This window comes from Zootoca vivipara, chromosome 1 (genome assembly GCF_965207765.1).
Source record: "Zootoca vivipara chromosome 1, rZooViv2.hap1.1, whole genome shotgun sequence".
In the NCBI taxonomy this organism is placed as follows: domain Eukaryota; kingdom Metazoa; phylum Chordata; class Lepidosauria; order Squamata; family Lacertidae; genus Zootoca; species Zootoca vivipara.
Window position 1 is genome coordinate 44,241,768 of NC_142582.1, and position 20,083 is coordinate 44,261,850.

The 20,083-nt window shown below is 41.9% G+C and overlaps 1 protein-coding gene across 5 annotated transcripts in view; it reads left to right on the forward strand.

Moving 5' to 3' along the window:
- The window catches only part of SEMA5B (semaphorin 5B), a 360,750-nt gene that overhangs the window by 205,349 nt on the left and 135,318 nt on the right, over nucleotides 1–20,083 (forward strand). For all 5 annotated transcript variants that reach the window (XM_035128943.3, XM_035128952.3, XM_088662258.1 and 2 more), the window contains 2 exons: nucleotides 1,040–1,242; nucleotides 16,952–17,051. In XM_035128943.3, the coding sequence (XP_034984834.2) occupies nucleotides 1,071–1,242; nucleotides 16,952–17,051 (272 nt within the window). In that variant the 5' untranslated portion in view covers nucleotides 1,040–1,070. The remainder of the gene's footprint in view (nucleotides 1–1,039; nucleotides 1,243–16,951; nucleotides 17,052–20,083) is intronic.

Here is a 20,083-nt window from a genome sequence, read left to right on the forward strand (position 1 = left end):
CTGTGTGATTGCATTTCTGGAGTGCTCATCAAGTGTCAAATGTATTTATCTGTGTTTTAAAAACCCTATCAGAATTTGCAAGTCTGCCCTCACCTCCTACACTCTGTTGCTATTTCAGGAACGTTTACTTGAAACTTCTTAGTATTTTATTATTCTTCCTTGCTGGCTGGCTATGCACAGCCAGCTCTAGGTCACCTAGTCAGCTTCACTTTACCCATCCTCAGATGCCCACAACTCCATAATTTCTGTCTCCCTGCAGTGAGTCTCTTCACAACTGTTATATGAGGACGGGGGACTACAGTACAATTGTATATGATGGTTTTTTACCTTTGTGAAATAGTCCCACAAGTCTCTGTCAAGTCTGGAAAAAGTGTTGAATCTGAAAGAACCGCAAGAAAAGTTCTTTTCCTAGAATGGGCTTCTCACCTCCTGCTTTTCTCCCTGCAGCTATTCTCCAATTTCTGATTTTAAATGGTTCGGCGAGTTTTAAAGTTCATGAAATGGTGGTGATGGGGAGTTTTGTTTGTTGTTCACTCTGTCATAAGCAGCATCAAGTAGTGCCTATGAAACTTGTTCTAACTTATTTTCCATGGCAAAATGTACATAATTATGAATACAGTATAGGAGAGAGTACGCTGTCTGGGAGGGAAGTATGATATTTTTCCAGGTCCGAAATACTACGTTTTGAGAACTGGGAAAATACTCCCCTTCCTGTACCTCCATAAATCTGTTTTGGAGCAGATTTGGGGGTGATGCAGGGTGTGGGTGGGGGGAGAGGGGGAAATCCCATTGCACTAGTGCTAATGTCTGCCCATTACAAGAATTTAGCTGAATATTGCCAAGTGTCAACAGTAACGCATCCTTGAGAGATACTGTGTACATGTTGACATGTTGACTGTTCTCAGTGCTGCTGTTTTGAACATTATTGCAAATTGTTACTCATCATGTGGGCTGGTTATGCGAGTGACAAAATTATCTCACCTGTTCAATTTTTTTTAAGAGATCCACCTTTCGCCTAATTTATTTCTTTATATTTCAGGTATCTTCTGGGGCCCTACCTTGGACGGTGAATGTGCAGCACGTCTTCAGTCATGGTTGTTTCAAGATTAAAGGCTGTTCCACTATCATTGCCAAGCCTTTTCCTTCTCACTTTTCACCTCTCTGCATCGCAGAATATCCTTGTTTACTCTGAAGATGAGCAGCAGTGTTCAAGAAGAGAGCACCCAATGATTTCTTTTGAAGGTGGGAGTCCTTCCCTTCTGATCTCTCTGCTCTGGTTTGAGAATAAGCATTTTAGGTGGATTTGGATTGTCACTTCCTCTTACAATGCAGTTTGCTAATGAGATGCAAGACGAGCTTGTTCAGTGGCATATACTGCTCACATATTTTCTACTTCATCTCTCAGGTTACAAAACCTGCTCTTCCACAAATTAAAATAGGAGCTTTGCAAACTTCTGATTGGTTTTCTTCTTTGTAAAGTTAGCATCTTCTATCTTTCAGTGAAGCGATGGTCATTCTCTCTTGGTAGTATGTGGTAATTAGATGGAAACCTGACCTTTCAACCAGTATATTAAGGGGTATTTGGCAGAGTATAGGATAGTGATTATTATTGGATAGTAACAGAGCAATGTTCTATTCAGGGCATTGAATATCCCATCTTTCTTCTTGTGTTTTTAACCAGATATTGCCAACTGATTTTTTTAAAAAACATTTCTCCACAGCTTTAAGAGCTATATACTTTCTTGTTAGTGAAAGGAAAGTGGAAGAAAGAGACTTTTCAACCTGTTATGTAATGGTTCTACTTGGCCTTAATATCCATACAATGGTATTGCCTGCCCTTTTGTGGTGTTCAATATGCTGCCATTGAGGCACCCTCAAGCCCATTTTCCAGTTTTAATTATTTCTGAAGTGAAGTGTTGATTTTGCTTTCCCCCCTTTGGGATATGGAAGTGTGCCTGTAATTTGATTCTCCAATCAGGACAAATGAGTGAAGCTACTTGTGACCTTTTGAGAATAGGAAGGAAAGGTTGAAAACTTGCAGACCCTGCTGACTTTTTTTTTGGACGCATCTCCTGAGACAATCCTAGAAGGAAGTGAACTGCTCTTGCTGCATTTCACATATGTCAGCAGGCTGTTTTTTTTTGTTTTTGTTCTGTTCTGTTCTTTTCTTTTGTTCCATTACTTGTACTTAAATGGATTAAATTAAATTAGTGAAACCTTTAAGCCTGCAAAATAAAATGCCGGCTCTAACGTTCATCCTATGGAACCAGGAAATAAACCTCGATATTTTTTTTAACTGCTCAGTAAATTGGGCAATGTGCTTTATTGGGAAAGAGCAAAAGGCAAAACCCCTGGGACTAACAGAGAACCTGTTTGGCTGTTTAAGCCATTAATGTAGTGACAGGCTTGTTTGAACGGAAGGCAAAGCTGAATTATCGTGAACGCACTGACATTTGTGGTTTAAATGGTATCAGGTTAGAAATGATTATTTAGATTTGTATTAATTTTGTGCCTCTGGTAATCTTACTTTTCTTTTGCTGCTCTATTTTATGTTTTATTATTATTACTGTTCAGAGTTTTGTACGTTTCTAAATTGTTTATGAGTTGCCTTGGGGTTCTGGAGAGGCTGGAAAAAAATGTTTGAAATAGGTACATAAACAAACCAATAGAAGCAGTTTGTACAAACCCAAGGGCTGTTGCTAGAGGAACCGTTTATATTACTAGACAGCCACAGCTAAATTGTACCTATGAGCTGCTGGATACCTCTAGCTTCCTTTGTTTTCTGGCTACAGTTCCAAATGATCAGCCATGGGAAAAGTATGATGTAGACTCTGCGTGGTGTTGTGGAGTGCTAGGAGCTTGTGGTAGGAAATTCCATTTGGTCCCATTGAACACACATAGGGAGACTTGTGCAGTAGTTGCTGCTGCTTGAAATCCAGACGATGTTGGAAGTGATCCACATGGCACCACTTCACTGTGGCTTAGATACCAATCAACTACCACACCATTGCTAGTTTGGGAGAACAGAGCCTCAGACACACCAGGATGTTGAGCCCCAGCACTCTGGGCAGCGCAAAAGAGAATCCATCTGCTGAACAGAGATAAATTCAGTTTATCTTGCTACATTTGGATAGCTCATACGAGCCTTGATTTTAGGCAGAGTGTTATGGGTGGCGTATAGGCTGAATCTCCACCTGAAGCCCCCAAGGTCACAAGAACAAAATTGGTTACGGACGTGCCAGACCAGAAAGCAAAGGATAATTCCCCCATGGCTCTGCTTTACACCTGTTATGCTAAGACCATTCATACTGGCTACATTAGACGATAAGTTATGCTTAATGGTTTTTCTTTGAAAGCACAGTTGGCAAGTGAGTGGTAGCAACCAATCTTGGCTTAGTGTTATAGCCAAACTGAGGATTCTTGACTTTGTTTATTTTTGCATGGTTTGTTTTGCTGAAACAAGCCATAATGACAAAGTCAAGAACAAATATGGCCTTCAGATCATGGTTTATATGGGGCAAAGCTAGACACAGTTCCCAGGTTAGATGTAATGGTAACCCAAGGATTGTGGTTTGTTGTTTCCACAGTAAACCATTATCTGTGGCTTGCTGTGACCTGCAAATGTACCCCTTGTATGCTTTATTTATTTAAAGCATCAACACCTTGCCTTTCTATTAAAATGCTCAAGGCAGCACTCAACAACAGTTAAAAATAAGTATACTATAAAAAACTAGATAAAAGATGAGGAATCGGGTGACGGCAGCAAAAACTAAACTAAAACACACACACACAAGAAAAAACACCCAAGTTGCTGAAGCATCAGCTCTTTGGCAGACCCATTTAAAAAAAGAAATGTATTTGCAAGCTGGTGGAAAGCCATTGCGGAGAGGGAGCAGGGCTGGCTTCTTTTGAAGTTCAGGCACGACTAGCAAGAAGGCTGTGTAGCTTAGAGGAGCATAAGATGCTGACTTCTATGGAGTCAGTCCGTAGGTCTATCTAGCTCAGGATTGCATTATCTGCATTGATTGGTGGCGGTTGGCCCTTCTTCAAGATTCCAGGGATCCAGCTTGGAACTTCCTGCTTGTGCAAAATAGCTCTTCTTTGAAGTTTTATATGGACTCGAGGTGTTAGCATAATACAAAACACAGCACTGGGATGTACCAGGGGTGTTTGAACAGGGGTCTTAGCATAAGTAATCAAATGTAAAAAAGTTTGTGAGAAGGTTTCTGCTTTTAAAACTGTGAGCAGTGTGAAAGAAAACTTCTGCCCCCCCCCCCCGCGGGTTAATCAGCTGCTTTTAATGAATGTGTATCTTTTTCTTTCTTCACAAACTACTTAACTGCTTAGAAGTGCTGTGGGCATTCCTATGTGTCGATTACTGAGCCCGGCAATAATTAACTTGCTAGATTGTCAGCTTCTCAGAGAGCATGTTAATTTTATTTAGAATTTGTTAATTGAATTCCCTCTTGGAATTTCCCTTTTAGCCTCCATTGTTATTTAACAACTTGAGAGGAAATCTTCCTTTTAAGAGAAGTAGGAAAGATATAATTGGTATATTCTCTGAGCAAGGTTTATTTAGAAGGGGAGCAGGTGCCAATCAAGAGAAGTGATTGATCAGTGTGATATGGCAGATTTCCAAATAAGTATTAAACTTTGTTTAATTTCCAAGCAAAGGGTCTGCTGGTTTCTCTTTAAGGTTTCCAGACTCAAAAGAGAGCAGGGCAATTAAAGGCACAGAAGTCCTGTCCACTATTGAGTCTAGCAACCCTATGTGTGTTGCTTAAGGGTTCTTGATTCTTTTCTCCCCTTGAGCTCAGCTGTGGGAAACCTTGGCCCCTCCAGACGTTCTTGAACCACAACCACAGCATCCATGGCCATTGGCCATGCTTGCTGGGGCTGATGGCAGTTGTAGTTCAGTAACATCTGAAGCCACGCCTGCTTTAGATGCTATGGTATGAATACGAGCCTTGCCCATAAATGATTAAAAGTGGTATCCTGTTTCAAACATGCAGGACACCTTTGTCTAGCTTTGCCCATAATTATGGTGAATGGTTTATTCAGCGATTGGAATTTTAGTTCTGATACTTAACAAGGTATTCTGATTGCAACCTCCCTTTGGACTGCTTCTTGCTGTGATGTATAGGCTATCCATACGGTATTTAAAATGAACAAATACATCTTGAAAACAAATATTGGTTTTAGTACGTTAGGTACTTGCTTAGTCGGTTAAAGGCTAGGCTAAAAAGGCCCTTCCCATTCACTTGGAGCTTATGAGAGGATGAAGGGAGCCCTGCATGATTTGCCTCCTCTATCCTGTTTTTTTCTTGGACATTTTGTTGTGTAAGCCTGCCCGTAGGGACTGCCCAATTTTAAGGTTAGTGAACCTTTTCTAAGTAGTTCATGTTACGCATGGAATATGATAGAATTGGAGTTTTCTGGCACGCTCAGATCAAGAAGAGGAGGAGAAGAAGAAGATAGGGGGCATAGTTACAAGCAGTTTCACAGAGGCTAGGGATTTTGGTTCCTATGTACAAACAGTTCCCAGGGCAGCTGCACTCCAGCAGTCAGGAACCTCCATGGATTCCCCCTTCCCCTTAATGTCCAGAGCAGCAGGGGAAAAGGATGCCTGTGGGCTGCTTGGTGAGAATATTGCCCTTTCTGTGGGTCTACATCGGAAGGCACAGCCTTACTGGTTAACCTTGTCCTTTTACCAATCTGGAAACGCTATTAGAGCATGGATTTTGGCTAAAAATAAACCAACCATCAGCTGCTGCATTGCGCACATGCCTGGCAGTGTTGCGGGTTGTTTCAAAGAGACCCATGGGCTTTCCGTTATGGATTTCTTGCCCATTAATGAAATCCCATTGAATGTGAAAATGTGAAAATGAAATGGGAGAAACTGATGCTGATAATTTCCTGTTCTGTAGGCTTTGTTTGTTTGGAAAATGCCACTAATAAAGCCATAGATATTTGCTATTTTAGGAAAGCTGTGTCCCCCCCCCCCCCGCCCTTTAAATGTTCTTTTCTTTTTCTTTAAAAGCAAGTATTTCAGAGTAAAAATCAGCACACTTTACAACTACAGCAACAGCATTTATTTTCTGTTTGTCTGTCTTTGGAGTTTTTAGACGCTTAACCATGATGAGAACTAATAAAAATAAATCAGTGTGGTGAGCCAGAAAGACCTCTGGAATAAAAGACAGATCTGGGAAAAGTGCCCTTCATTCACAAAATTCTACACATACAGAGAGTCGCTCACGAGCTAGAAAGAAAAGGAAGATTTTACGGTGTGAATTAAAGAGGGAAGTGATTCAGTGTCTCTCATAGGAGGAGTGAAAGAGATCATTTCACAGAGCCAAGGCAGAATAAGAGCCACCTCTAACTAAGGGGTAGGGGATGGGGAATCACAGGAGGCAAAACAGAAGCATCCAGAAATGGAGAAGAAAGAGTGCTAATGTCAAGGAAGACTATGTGTGAGAGTAAGCAGGCTATCAGTGAGAAAGAGAGGGCATATGCACAAGTAGGAATGGTGTCAAGAGCTGAGAATGCCTGTGCAATTTAAGTCTGTATTTGCATCAGCAGAAATGTTAGCATTATAATCCCTAGTGATTTAGTTCATGATGCACCATTCCCTATTGAACACATGGGGGAAAATACTTTGTATGATATATGTGTGTGCATACACACACGTACATATATATAGTATGCATATTTTCTGGTGTGTGCCTAGGATTTAGATTTTTAAAATCAGCTTAAATTCGTTGCGGTCAGCTGTGCACCTTCTTCAATCCTGATCACGAGCCCGTGTTTCACAAAAGTATTTAAATAGATCTATAAAATACCTATTTTGTATGCATAACATTTCAGGCTCGTCCTGGGGGTAGGGGTGGGTCCCTGAGAATCAGAGTAGAAAGTATTGAGTATAGGTGTTTTACCTGTGATTGTTATGAGTCTTGTGGAAATGCTGTAGGAGGTTGATCAGATGATTAAGGCAGGAAATTGAGGAGCTGGACTTAGATGAAACTGGGGAGAGTGTTAGTGGCATGGAGAATGATAAGTTGGGACCCCAAGAAGTGTCTGAGCCAGAGGAGAGAGACAGTGAGCTGGGAGGAGACCTGGATCCCATGGTGGGATATAGCAGGCTGTTAGAGGAGCCCTCAGTCCAAGTGACACTGGATACCCCAAATTCAACATCACCCGCTCTGGCGCTGCCTCTGGCACCTTCCCCTATCAGCAAACCTCAAACTTTTGCATGGCTGGAATGCAGCCTCCTAAGAGTTGCACATATTACGCTGCCCACTTTTTGTGTCTGGCCACATCCACCTTTGCTGAGGCCCTGCTTACCACTTGCATTGCAACATCCAAAAGGTTGCTCCCAGTGTTACCCTCAGACTATGAAACATTCCTGAATTAACAATAACTCCTGGGTTAAACAATAAGAATGTGGCAATCGAATATTCAGTTACCTAACAGGAAGCCCCATGGAACTCAGATGTTTTTAGTAGATATGTATAAGATTAAAGTTAAAGGCTTTGGCAGTGGATGAGGAATGTGGCTATGAAATGGAGCTGTAAAATCTTTGTCTGAAGTATTGTGAATGTTATATAAGGAGCACCGAGAATGTGTACATTTCAATGTTAAAAACCTAGAAGAAGTGTATTGGAGGAATTTAGCCTAACACTAAGGGATGACTCTGACAGCGCAAACATTTTTGCTTGTCTGAGGAATGATCTCTCTTCACCTCCGCCCTCATTTTGTTCTGGGGTTTTTCCTAACCTCTCCCCACAGGCCAATTTGGAGGGGCAGAGGGAAAAGGGGAGGGATAACTTGTGCAGGCTGCTGCTAGCAAGACCTGTTAGTTGAATCTGGCCCCATTAGTTGAGATAGGATACCACATTAAGTGGAGGTTGCAAAATTGAACAAGTTACACAAATATCTGCCATTGTGAAATGTCAGAGCAAGTGAATAGAAACAGTAATAAAAGGAGCAATTTGTGCATATCTTCCATAGCCTGTAAAATACTAGCTTGCCCTTTCCCCATGTCCTTTCCCAGTCTTTCCAGAACTAAAAATACCCATAAGGGGATTGATAATGCCAAGGAAGTAAGTGGGTAGTCTCTGACTAAATAATTATCCAAGTAGACCCATTGAAATCATGGACCTAAGTCAGCCATGTATACTGCTTTCAGTGGATCACTCTGTGATTTAGTTGGGGATAACCTACTAGAACTGTTTGCATTTGTTGGATGTGGGAGTAGGACTGGAATAAACAGAAGTTTGCTGGTCTGGAAGAACAGAATTCTGCTGTCAGGTTTGGCACATAATGATTCCAACCCTTTCCCCCTTCCTTTCCCTAACTTTCCTGAATCTCTGCTGTTCCCTTGAGCTAGGAATTGCCAGTGTGCCCTAGAGACTTTCACTGGTTCCCAGAATATACCCTCCCCTGATGACACTAGGCTTGAAAGAAGAATTCTGTTCAAGCCAATAGCATAGGTTGTGATGAGTGCTTGGTTAGGGTTTTTGTGTGTGTGCTGCAACAGTTTCTCCAGTTTACAAATGTGCCCATAGGTTTGACAACCCCTGGCCAGTTGGAAGATTGGATGAGCATGTGTTTATAGCAGCTCCACCCCATCCTAGACCAGTAAGCTGGAATTCATTAGCACTTTCTTTGGAAACCTTGAATGTAGGCTGCAGTCTTGAGTGCAAAGGGATGTCTGTGATGAGGGAACAGAAAATATGTTAGAACCTGGGTCTACCTGCTGGGATCATCTTGCCCATGTTGAAGGAGCTGGCTTCTGTTTTCAAGGTTCTGTTGCTTCCCTAAAATGTCCTAGCTGGCTTGGGAGCCCGGTACCTGAAGGAACACTTCTAAATCTGCCTATACATTATTGTCTGTATTGTCTGGTGATGGACTCACACAAACCAGTGGGGACCAGGGGAGATCCCCACCCCACCCCTGATGTAGCATCCTGCCTTTGGAACTCGCTTTCCAGGGCAGCTTGCCTGCGACTTTCCTTGTTATTTCTTTAAGGGGCCCAGTAAAGACTTATTTTTCTATTCTCCCAAGCCTTTAAAAAACATTTTCAGTACTTCTGTCAATTCTGTCTCCTGCTGTTTTCATATTGCGGTGGTGTTTTTACTTGCTTCATAGTGTATTCTGTAAATATATTACTATTACTACAGCTACTATAATAATGTGAATTGCCCTGAAATGGATGATGAAGGGTGGTATAAATATCCTTAAATAAAAATAAATAACAGCAACAGCAACAGCAACAGCAACAGCAACAGCAGCAGCAGCAGCAGCAGCAGCAGCAGCAGCAGCAGCAGCAGCAGCAGCAGCAGCAGCAGCAGCAGCAGCAGCAGGAAAAGCCTATGCTGGTAATGTTGTCAGCCTTAGAAGCAAGTGGGCAAACTGGAATTTAGCTCAGAGCTATTTAGAACACCAGGGAGGAAAATTAGTTTCACAGTTCTATGAATACACAGACGCTGTCAGTCTGCAGGAATAGAATATAGGCACTTTTTAAAAAATGACAACTAAATTCTGTGAGAAATGCACAAAGAGAGTTGCAAAAGGAGCCTGTGACTCCTAAGACTACAGTTGTAGTTTGGGGGGGATTGCAAGGATTTATTTTTGCCCACTGGGTCTGGCAGGCGCCCAGCAGTGTAATATGTTTTGCTTTATTACCAAAGTGTTTATTGTTGAATCAGCTTTATTTTATGACAATGTTCTCCGATATAAATCTCTCGCCTGAAGGCTAATTAAAGGGGTTGCCGGAGGTGCTGGCGGTTTTCTGGAGGTGCTGGAGATGTGTATCCTCGGGGATGCTTTTCTTTTGACTTTCTGTGGTATGTCTTTCAAGGTGTTTTTATTATTTTCATTACGCCTTTCAGCACCGTCTCCAGCAGGGGGGATTACAGCATCTGCTGACAGCTCATAGATTACACGCTTTCAGTGCTGACATGCCATATGAACACTTACTGAGGGCTAGTTTTCCTTTTACAGAAAATGTAAGCATTGTAGACTGCAATCCTAAACACACTTTCTGTTGAGAGAGAGAGAGAGAGAGAGAGAGAGAGAGAGAGAGAGAGAGAGAGAGAGAGAGAGAGAGAGAAGAGCTCCTACTTACAAACTCATTTCCATTCATTCTTACCCTGAAACATGCCAGTGCCCTCTGACTTCACAATACAAAAACCATAACAAGACATTGGAATCACATGAGTGTTGTAGATTTACATTATGATCATAAGCTTGTTTACTCAGATATGCAGCATTAAATACCTGTTCCAACACTATAGGAACCATAGGAAGCTGTATTTATATCACTGGTATAAATACTATTGGTCCATCTAGCCCAAGTACTTTATCCATCAGGGGTTGGAAACTTCCAGTCTTGCAGGCCAAACTTGGCCCACAAGGGATTCTAATTTGGCTTGTGAAGCCATTTCTAACAAACCACATCCATCTCCCCTGCACCTGATACCAGGGGTGGGGTGGGTACAGATAGGGCTTCATAGGAACAATTGGGAGCTAAAATTGAGCTCCCAGTCGTTCCTTTGCTTGGAGCAAGGTTTGCTCCCACTGTCCGTCAGGGAACCCTTGCTCTGGGAGCATTTTGCAGGCATCCACTGTGTAGAGCAGAAATTCCTTGCACAGTCAATGCCTGCAAAATGCAGACTTCTCTCTTTTCCCCCATTAGGTGTTGGGTGGGAGAAATAAGTGCTTTGCCATTCCTGTGCTCTGGGATCCTCATCTTGGCATCCTTGCAGAATTGAAGCCCTTCACTAGGAATTTCTAAATATCTGCAACTATTTGAGGCTTATCTTCATATATGGCTCAGAACCTCAAGGCAGCAAGCAGTGGTTCTTTTCTTTCTCCTCATTTCTTCTCACCCACCTTTCAGTCAGCGGATGCTTAAAATCTCACAAAACTCAGACTAAAAACGTTTTTTATTTCAACAATACTTTTCACAATTTTTGCCCTTGTTGGAGCTCCGAAGCAAGGGAAGGGTAGGCTCTGAGTTTGGGATATGTAAATAAACTTCTCTGCTGTCACATGAACTGCCTGCCATTTATTTCCAGTTGAGATGGAGACTATTTTTTACCTCTGATCTCCGCCCAAACTTTATTTACCATCTGAGCCTCCAAATATCTGTGAGTGAGCACATAAGAGATTGGCGTGTGTATGTGATTGGCTGAGAAAGAGGGCAGTCTGCTTTCTGGCAAGTTGTTTTATTTGAGGTATAGTGGTACCTTGGGTTACAGACGCTTCAGGTTACAGACTCCGCTAACCCATAAATAGTACCTCGGGTAAAGAACTTTGCTTCAGGATGAGAACAGAAATCGCACGGGAGTGGTGCAGCGGCAGCGGGAGGCCCCATTAGCTAAAGTGGTACCTCAGGTTAAGAACAGTTTCAGGTTAAGAACAGATCCCTGGAACGAATTAAGTTCTTAACCCGAGGTACAGGGAGAGTGAACCTCCAATATCTAGCTTGGGAAATTTCCTGGAGTGACAGTCTGGGGGAATTTTGAGATAGGCAAAGGGTAAAGAGGAGAAAGTGGAGGTTAACCCACCTTACCTGCTCCTGCTCAGTGTTGCAAGAAAAGCACTCAGCATATGGTGAGTGGCACTTCTCATTACTACATCATGTTGCAAAGTTCAGCAAAGAACACAGATTCTGAAACTGAGTCCGAAGGATAAAATTTAATTACTGTTTCAAGAACGCTCACCTCTTCTACAGCAGAACAGGATGTACTTGGAACCTACTCCCAGGATTAGTATATGATTCCTAAAGGACTCCTGTCTTAAATGCTGGACTGCTGAGGATTTGGAAGTGCAGATTGCTGCTCATCCACTGGCTGCGGATGCGAGTAATGTGCTTGCCAGAAGCACTCTTCACTCTTCTTTTTTTCTAGGCCAGTTAGCCATTAAAAGCCAAGAGCAGCCCAGTCAATTGCTTCCTTAATCTTGTTCTGCTAAAACCCAGAGCAATAAGCTATTTTCTATTTGCCTGTAAACAAACAAACAAACAAACAAACAACACCAAGATGCTCCAGAAAAAAACTGGCATATGGGCCAAATTCATATGAAGCAACCTCTGAGATCACAAATGTACATTACACCTGAGTGGTGGAGCAGTTGATCTGATTGCTTAATTGCTCAGGCAACTTGATCGCTTAACCACTTCCATCCTGTGGCAGGGCTTAATAGTGCATGCACCCACCACTTGTTGAGAAACACCTATTGGCCCTGTGAATTGGCCATCACCTATTCTAGTTGGCAAGGCAATTTAAAGCAAAATGAGCACACACATTTCAGCTGGTGGGATTTCTCATTTCGTCTCTTGTACTGCGCTTGATCATGCATGCTTTGCATTTTATCTCTGCAATTTTGAAATGGAGAACAAGCACAGGGGAAGATGGGCTTGTGACACTTCTCCTCACACCCAAGGTGGTATTCAATTCCTTTAAAAACCCAACCTTTATGCCTGTCAGTTTGTTAATTCACAAAAGTGCAGGGTAGAAGTCAAATGATTCATTAGAACAAAGATAACACACCCACCCCAAGTATAACTTGCTTAACGGATCTTCCCTTCGGATTTAACTTCAAGTTTAAGTAAGTGTGAAAGCTCTGTTATGGGTCAGATTTCTTGAAGAGGCACTTCTGCTGTAACTTTTTTTTTTTTAATCCTTCAAACATACACATGTTGGACAGCTGATAGAATGCAAAGACATAACATTCTAGAATCTAGATGACTGTGTTAGACTTCTGCCTGAAAAGATAAGAAAACAAAAAAGAATTTATTTATTTATTGCATTTGTGCCCTGTCCTTCCTTTAAGGAGTTCAGGGCAGTGCTTTTTATCTGCTTAGGGTTGCAGTTGGCACATCACCATAATTATTCTTCATTTATGACATCCAGACTGAACGAATGTCATGTGCTTTAAGTGGGGCTGGACTGCCTTTCAAAGGCCGTTTGGAAACGTAACTGGTGCAAAATGCATCTGCTTGGTTGCTGGCTGGTCAGATCATGTTAATACCAATATTGTACCAGTTGCACCAGTTCATGCACCTTCAGATCCAATTTTAAAGTACTGGTGATAACTATATAAAGCCCTAAGTAGTTTGGAACCAGGTTACTTGAAGAATTTATGTCAACCTGCCTGTAGTGTGCATATGAGGTCCTGATCATGTGCCTGTTTGTGAGAAAAATCAAGGTAGTGGCTGCAAGGAACAGAGCCTGTTGGGCAGTGGCCCCACACCTGTGGAATTCTCCTTCAAGTGAAATTATCCCTATGTATTTTCAAGCTGACTCTGAAGACATGTCTGTTTTCTGTCACTTTGTGACATAAATTTCACGTGGGCTGCAGAGATGGTGATGCTTTACTCTGTTTATATTATGTTTTTACAGCTCTGCTGGGTGGATGGTTGTTTTTATATGCTGACTCATTTTAGGGGGTGGTTTAAAGTTTTAAATGGTTTTATATTACTACAATTGCTGCTAGTGAGGAGACAAAGTTAGATTTAAAAAAAATCAATTAAGTAAGTTAATATATGATTATTCCCCTTTCCCACTTTATCCTCACAACAACCCTGTAGTCTGGGAGAAAGAGTGACTAGTTGCATGCTTTATGGCTGAGTGAATATTTGAACCTGGGTCTTCCCAGTCCTAGTACAGCACTAGACACAACACACTAGTTCGGCCTCATAGAGTAGGGCTACTTTTGTTCCCCCCCTTTTTTCTCTCTACAAAGCTAAAAGTGTTCAAAGTTTTAATATGTCTACTGTATCCCTGTCTGGGTATAGAGAGATTTTGTAATTCTGGATCACACCACTGGTTTTGTGGTTACTTGAAGCCATAACACCATTAAAAAGAAAACTTAGCAGTGTACAGCAAGGGCGGGGAAAAAATATGGTTCTTTCCCCTCATTATGGGTTAGAAAGTCAAAGCACAAGGGGAGCCTTGATGATAGGCCCTGAGTTGTTCATTTTTAGGTTTCCTGCCCTGCTTCCAGCGATGCACGGCTGGGCCGTTTTGGTTTTAATTTTTCATAGTGTTTATATAGAGATACATTTGCAAATGTAAACATGGCCCGATTTCTGAGGGCTTTTAGCCAAAGTTAAAGAGACGGCTCAGCTCTCCAAGAAAGGTCAAATGTAAGCAAATTCTAGAGTTCATTGGCTCCATATGTGTAAACTTCATCTAATGTAGAGCAGGCCTATTCCAGCACTTACCTTCATATGGTTTTGAGGCTTGCTCTTTAAGATAAAAGCGGTGCGGTGCCCTCGGGGATGCCTGTGACCCTAGGTAATGAGATTTAATATGGTGAATGGAAAAATCCCAAAGTCTTTCCTCTGCTGTTACTTTCTCCCCAATTTATCCCCTTCCTCTTACAGAAAGGTGTAGGCAATAGAAGGCTTGGTGGAGGTATTCAGCATTAATTCTGATGACTGGTAGTTGGGTCTTTAACTGAAAGAGCCATGCTGTGTTTAATCATCTCCCAATGATACGGCTATAAAGGCTTGAATTTTTGCCACAGAGATGCATGTCTTGCAGCCTTTAATTTAATAACCGGGGAAAGCTTTTTCTGTATGCTCTGCCACCTGCAGTCGTAAATAGAAATCGGGACAGTTGCCTGTAATTTCCCAGGCTTGACTGACATTCAGAACCATCATAGGAAGGATTGAGCTACCTACCGTGCATGTGTTTTCCACCCCACAATTCTTCACCTGTAATTTTGTCAGGGTTTATTTAGAAAAGAGAGATGATGGCAGAACCTCGGTGAAGTTGGATTGTGAATGATGAAAAGGGGGAGGGGGAGGGGAGAGGAAATACACACCTCATCTTTTCTGCCATGACATGGTAATGGGTTAGGCAGGGAGAGGGAGAAAACTCACGTGGGCAAGAAATGACAAGAGAAAATTAGAGCCTCAGACCAGCATATGTAAAAAGGGTTCGTTGTTGTAAAATGACCCTCCTATCAGAGAACATAAATGCCCAGGCGTCTGGGGAGTGTTCACATTATCCAGCTCACCTACCTGAAGCATGTTATTTCCGTAGGTTAGGTTCAGACAGATTTCTTGCTGCTAAGGATCTATGCTAAAGACGGGTTCATTAGCAAGCAGAATACAGCATTTCCCCCCCTTTTCTTTTCTTTTTGCAGCTTCTGCAGTGTTGGGACATTATTAACCTGCCTGGCAGATTCTGCTGCACTAGGATAACTTGCTGAGGTGTCCTGAATATCTTGCCTTGTGTAGCAGTGGACCTTTAGAGGAGGACAGGGCACCCCATACATTATGTGCAAGGCAATACCTTGATTTGGGGGGTTAGTCCTCGGAAATCTGAAGGTGAGATACAGGGTTATAGGAATAGCTATTGTATGGGGGGGGGGGAGAGAGCTAAGTGAATCACAGGGAACCATTATTATTTGGAAAGGTCATTTGCTCTAGGGATTAAAGGCAAAGTTAGAAGAAATTGTATTCTGAATACCTTTCAGGAATAGTGTGTTTCCAGCACCTCCTGAACAGGGACTGGCAATACCTTGCTGCTGCTGCTGCTGCTGCTGCTGCAGGATTTCTGATGCTTGACAAATTCAGTCTTTAGATTTAATTGTGGATTAACCTTATTTGCACCTCCTAGACTCCATTTTCCTCCAGATTTTGTACTTTTGGCACAGTTTTCAGCAACAAAGAGTATCAAACTATTATTTTGAGAGAAAATGATGTTTTTAAAAACTTGTCAATATATATTTAGATCATAGAATCATATAATTGTAGAGCCGGAAGGGATCCCAAGGTTCATCTGGCCCACCCACTTGCCATGTAGAAATAGGCAGCTGTCCCATATGGGGTTCAAACCTGCGATGTTGGCATTATCAGCACGATGCTCTAACTAGCTGAGCCATTAGGTGAATGTTGTACTGATTTACAAAAGATGAAAAGTATATCCAGGTGTTAAAGCCCTCATGCAACTAGAATAGGGCAAGGGGAGTGTGAGGATATGCTAGCTGGCTCCATCCCTTAGGAGCTGTCACCTGGCCTTCTCATCCTCCTAATACCAGAGAAGATATGCAATGAAGAGCCTTCTAGACCCATGTAGGCTTTCTGCATGACTTAGAGTTTCTGACATTCTAATTCCTGCATGTTTGGAGTAGAGCAGCTTTTTTTTTGTTTTTTTTGTCCTTGCATACACAAATAGCATTTTCCAAAATTTCTTTCTTGATTTTTATTAGACCTGTGTATCTCTTTATAATAATAAAGTCTGAAAGTGATCCCCCCCTGTATATTATTAAAAATAAATAATAAAACACACTAAACAATCCACAGTATCAGTACAGTAACAATTATAAAAAGCACACACTAGAGCCCACGCTGAATAACTGTAAAAACAATATAAATAAAACTGTCCATATGCCTGAGAGAACAAAAACATTTTTACTTGGTGCAGAAATCATAGCAGAATGGGCGTTAGGCATGCCTCTTGAGGTAGAGTGCCCCAAATATGAGGTTGGGTGGGGGAAAGTTTACAGAGAAGGCCCATTCTCTGGATACCACCCTCATCTATATAACTATTAACAGTAAAGGAGTCCCATCTTGCTTCGTACTTGATCAGTTGATTGGCATATCCAACCACATGTACAAATAAAAGAAGTCACCCACTTTGATGGTATTATCAACTAGCCAGCAATTTTGATCAAATATCATCCTACTTGTCATTATCCCAGATTTGACCCTGCTGTTTACTCTTTTAGAGTTGTCTACAATTCTGTCACATGATTCCGCCATATTTTTTACATTGGTTTGCACTCCGAGAAAGCCAAAACTATGACTGGATTATATATTTCCCATCTACTGATAGAGCTTCAGTTGGAAAGCCATTAGCAGAATGTCCTGTAGAACATTTATTGCATATGAAACAGTGTCATTGTCCCTCCTTCTTTTTCATTTTCTTTGCAGATCTGAAGCCTTGGGTCTCAAATTTCAGCTATCCAGGTGTACGGGACTTCTCCCAGCTTGCTCTGGATGCCAATAGAAATCAACTCATTGTTGGAGCCAGGTAAATTAGAATCTTCCAACTGGGGCAAGATTGCTTCTCCAGCCCATTCCCTGCAGGTTACTGTCTGTTAAAGAGGTTACTTTTCCAGCTTGCAAGCTCACACAGTGTTGGTCTTAAAAGGAAGCTATAATTTATGTAAAGGGATTTTAAAAACACAGTAATAATGCTAAAGAGAAGAAAATTGCCATTCATTCTTTAAGGGGAAATGTGATAAAAATGAGTAGTTAATGAAGCAGAAAGCTGTCGTCTCCCAAGGATCACAGATGCTTTAAAGTCTTTCTCAATTAGAATTTGTCCACATGCACAAAAACAGAACTTGCATAGTGGTATTTAAATAAAAGAAAGAACTAGGCACACTACCGGTAGTAGAGAATATGCCCAGGTTGTCAGGGCAATGCATCCTTACTATGTAAGTCAATTAGCCTTGTGAAGCTTGGCTTGAATGGAGCTGACAACCTGTGTCCTTGATAGGTTACTTGGCAAGGTAGTATGATTCCCTGTGACTCATGATTTTAACACTCCTCAAAGAAAACAACTTTGAGCTTTTCTTCCTCATCCAAATATATGGTGATCAGATACTTAAAAGGCTTTAAAAACTCCAGATAAGATTTTAAATGCTGTCATAAATTAGTACTCATGGTATGTTCTTAAATGGCATTTATACAACAGTATTTAGCATTTGTAGCTTTTTCCCTCTCCCCTAAGGGTTCAAAATGACTGATGTATTTTCTTGTCAATTCTTAACAATCACACTGTATAGTTGACTAGCAGAACTTAAAAATGGAAAGCGTAATGCTGGTGGCCAACAAAAGAGGTTTAAAGACTGTCTCAAGGCAAATCTAAAAAATGTAGTATAAACATCTACAATTGGGAAACACTGGCCTGTGAGCGCTCCAGTTGGAGAACAGCCTTTACCAAAGGTGTCGTGGGCTTTGAAGACACTCGATCTCAGGACGCAAGGGAGAAACCTGATAAGAGGAAGGCACGCTTGGCAAATCCACACCGTGATCAACTCCCGCCCGGAAACCAATGTCCCCACTTGGAAGGACATCCGGATCCAGAATTGGCCTCCACAGTCACTTACGGACTCATTGTTAAAACCGTGTTTATGGAAGACAATATTACTTGGCTACGAGTGATCGAAGAAGAAGAAGAAGAAGAAGAAGAAGAAGAAGAAGAAGAAGAAGAAGAAGAAGAAGAAGATTTTGTGGGGATTTAGGGATGAGAGAGAGTGGTTTGCTTGAGTCCTTCTACCTAGTTCATAGCTGAGGATAAGATTGGAACAGGATAGTTCCTGTTCAGATGTCATGGTCCTATCCATTTTATGATACCAGCTTCCTATGAAAAATAAATAAGTTTCCACACACAATGTACAATACCCAGTTTTCACATCTTTCTTTTTGTTAAGTATTTGTATAGTTGCTTGTCAAATTTGCTAGGTGAATTTGGAAAACTCTACATTGCTGCTCTCTCATCAAGGCAGTTGAGGTTATCTGTGAATCTTCCCTCTCCAAATTTCTGCTGTTGTAGTTCATCTTTTTCAGGCCTACATCTGCTCAGGTATACCCAATCCTTCTCAGGTTTCTTCCAGGTTCCATTTGTCATTGTTACAAAACTCACAATTTTTTAATGACAAGTCCGCACACCCTCTTAGGTGGCTGCCGTTGTGGGCCAGCACTCCTCCCACATGCTGTGGGATGAAGACTTCTCCTTCAGGTCACTTCCTGGGCAGCAAAGGATGTCCCTCAACTGAGCTTGCTGCCCAGGAGGTGCATTCTGCCTGCTCACACAATTGACCATTGGGAGGTGGACCTGGCTGGGCCTGTGGGCTCTACTTGGGTCCATGCACAGGGCATTTAAAAGGGGTCTGTGGCTGTTTTCTGCAGTCTCTTCATCACTGGATAATATGCCCTTGGTAGACTAAATGTCCAGTGTAGAAATAAGCATAACACACACAGCAAAATAAAAGAGAGACCTGGATTACAATACTTTTCCTTCTAATGCCTATGAATCATGTTGAGTATGGTAGATTTCATTCAGACAACCTAGGGGGGAGCTAAATAAATGTATGACTGAGGTGTAATGCTTTATGGCAGCGGTTTCCTTCAGATTTGTCTAGGTGATTGTGATTCATTGAAACATTGCCCATGTCAGGAACAGATAAGGAAACTATGACTTCAAAAGAACCCTGGTGAGAATGGATGCTGCACAGGAATGCCAAATTAGGACAGTTGTGAGACACAGCATGGGTATGCAGGCATATCTACAGGTTGGGACAGTGACAAGTGGCTGAAACAAAAGGTGTGTTGGAGACCTAAGAAGAAGCATCTATCATCTCCTCTGAAAAGGCAGCAGGAGGTGTGGACTTGCGATGCTAGAGGTATTTGGATCTATGGGTGTGAGAGATGCATTTTTAAGACAGTCTTCCTTTTGCAGCAGCAGCAAGAGCGGCTGGGGAGCAGAGGCGGAAACAGCCAGAATATATCACTGCACAAATTCTGTTCCATTTCCAAGATTCTGTTGGACCTGGCAGTTTGCCAAGGTGTTATACAACGTTTCTTCTTTAATGTATGCTGCTGGGTTGCAACAAATGGAAGCTGTTTTGGAGAACTCTCGATGGTAGCACTGATAGACCCAAGCAGCATTAGCCATTTTAAAGAAAGGTCTACAGCATAGTATATCAGCTTGCTTGTGGTGCCAGATATGCGTGTGAGTATTTTCCTTCTTTGAAACACAAGACTCTATATTGTTGCTGAAGACACGTGGGTGTGGTGCCTGCGTGGTAGACTATTGCTCGCTCCATGTCAGCTGTTCTGAGCTTTCTAGGAAATACCTAAATATAAAGAAATCAAATGTACATTGGATGGTTACAGTACTAGACTATTCTGGGTCTCTGATAGAAACACCAATTGCCTTCCTTTGCTTGTTGTAGAAAACCCGAGAAGTTGCAAACAGAGAGAGAAACCTTTAGCTTGTAGGGGTAAATCACCTGGCTCTTCATTGCTGCAACTAGCCTGTGATGAACCACAGCC